Raw genomic sequence first — 1,023 nt, forward strand, 5'->3', positions numbered from 1 at the left:
TCCCTGGGGTGGGGGGAATGGGCCTGAACCCCTCTTGGGGGGCCCCTCTGTGGAGGAGCCATTCTCTAAGGGGTGCTGGGGCTGGGGGGAAGGTGGTTCCCCATGCCTGACGCTCAGGGTGGGGGTCCCCCTCTGGTTCTCCCCTAGGCACGATGGGTTCAGCACTGTCCCTCGGGGGCACCCCCGCTCCCCCCCAGGCCCCGGGCGGCGCTGAGGATGAGGAGGGTGACTTCCTGGAGAGCCAGGACCGTGTGGAGGACATCGCCAGGTTCCCCTACGTGGAGTTCACGGGGCAGGACAGCATCACCTGCCCCACCTGCCAGGGCACCGGCTGCGTCCCCACGGGTACCCAGCTGCTCCGGGGCCTCCAGCCTGACCAGAAAATGCCCTTTTTTTTTGGGGTGTCGTGTGGTTTCACGGGTCCCTTTGTCTTTGCAGAGCAGGTGAACGAGCTGGTGGCTCTGATACCCTACAGCGACCAACGCCTGCGCCCGCAGAGAACGTGAGTGTGGGGTGAGGGGGTGCCCACAGCCCTGCAGAGAGCAAAGGGGGGGGCTCCCTGCTGCTCATTGCCACGGCTGGAGCCTTCACCCAGTCTGCAGCACCCTCCCCAACTTCATCCAGGGGTTGGTTTTCATCCCAGTTTGCCAACAAATACAACTTCAAGCGTAACTTTAAATGCTTCCTGTGAGATCCCACCGCGGGGTGGACGTGGGAACAATGATCCTACTCACAGGCTTCATCCCCGTGTGCTTTCCTGAGGCTTTTAGGGGGAAAAAAAACAGCAAAAAGACTAGATTTGGAAAAGGCTGTGGGGGCAAAATGGCTCCTTTGGTTACTCATTCCCAAAACACAAACTGAAGGGTGACGTTTTCGAGCACTTTCAGGTGTCGAAGAGGTGAGAGCAGCACGTCCAGGGAAGAACAAATCTGTGCTGTGTGCTGCCCGGGCTGGTTTCAGACACAGGGGCTCTGGATCTGCCCCAGCTTGGGGCAAAGCCCAGGCTGGGGGTGAAGGGCTGAG

The 1,023-nt window shown here is 60.5% G+C and overlaps 1 protein-coding gene across 1 annotated transcript; it reads left to right on the top strand.

Annotated features, from left to right (window-relative positions):
* Positions 1-152: 152 nt before the first annotated feature.
* Positions 153-506, top strand: LOC103774184 (transmembrane protein 106C-like). Its single transcript, XM_008941570.1, has 2 exons — positions 153-345; positions 439-506. Exons 1-2 carry the CDS (start codon positions 153-155, stop codon positions 504-506), a joined length of 261 nt encoding a protein of 86 aa, XP_008939818.1.
* Positions 507-1,023: the final 517 nt, after the last annotated feature.

This window comes from Merops nubicus, unplaced genomic scaffold (genome assembly GCF_000691845.1).
Source record: "Merops nubicus isolate BGI_N331 unplaced genomic scaffold, ASM69184v1 scaffold50625, whole genome shotgun sequence".
In the NCBI taxonomy this organism is placed as follows: Eukaryota; Metazoa; Chordata; class Aves; order Coraciiformes; family Meropidae; genus Merops; species Merops nubicus.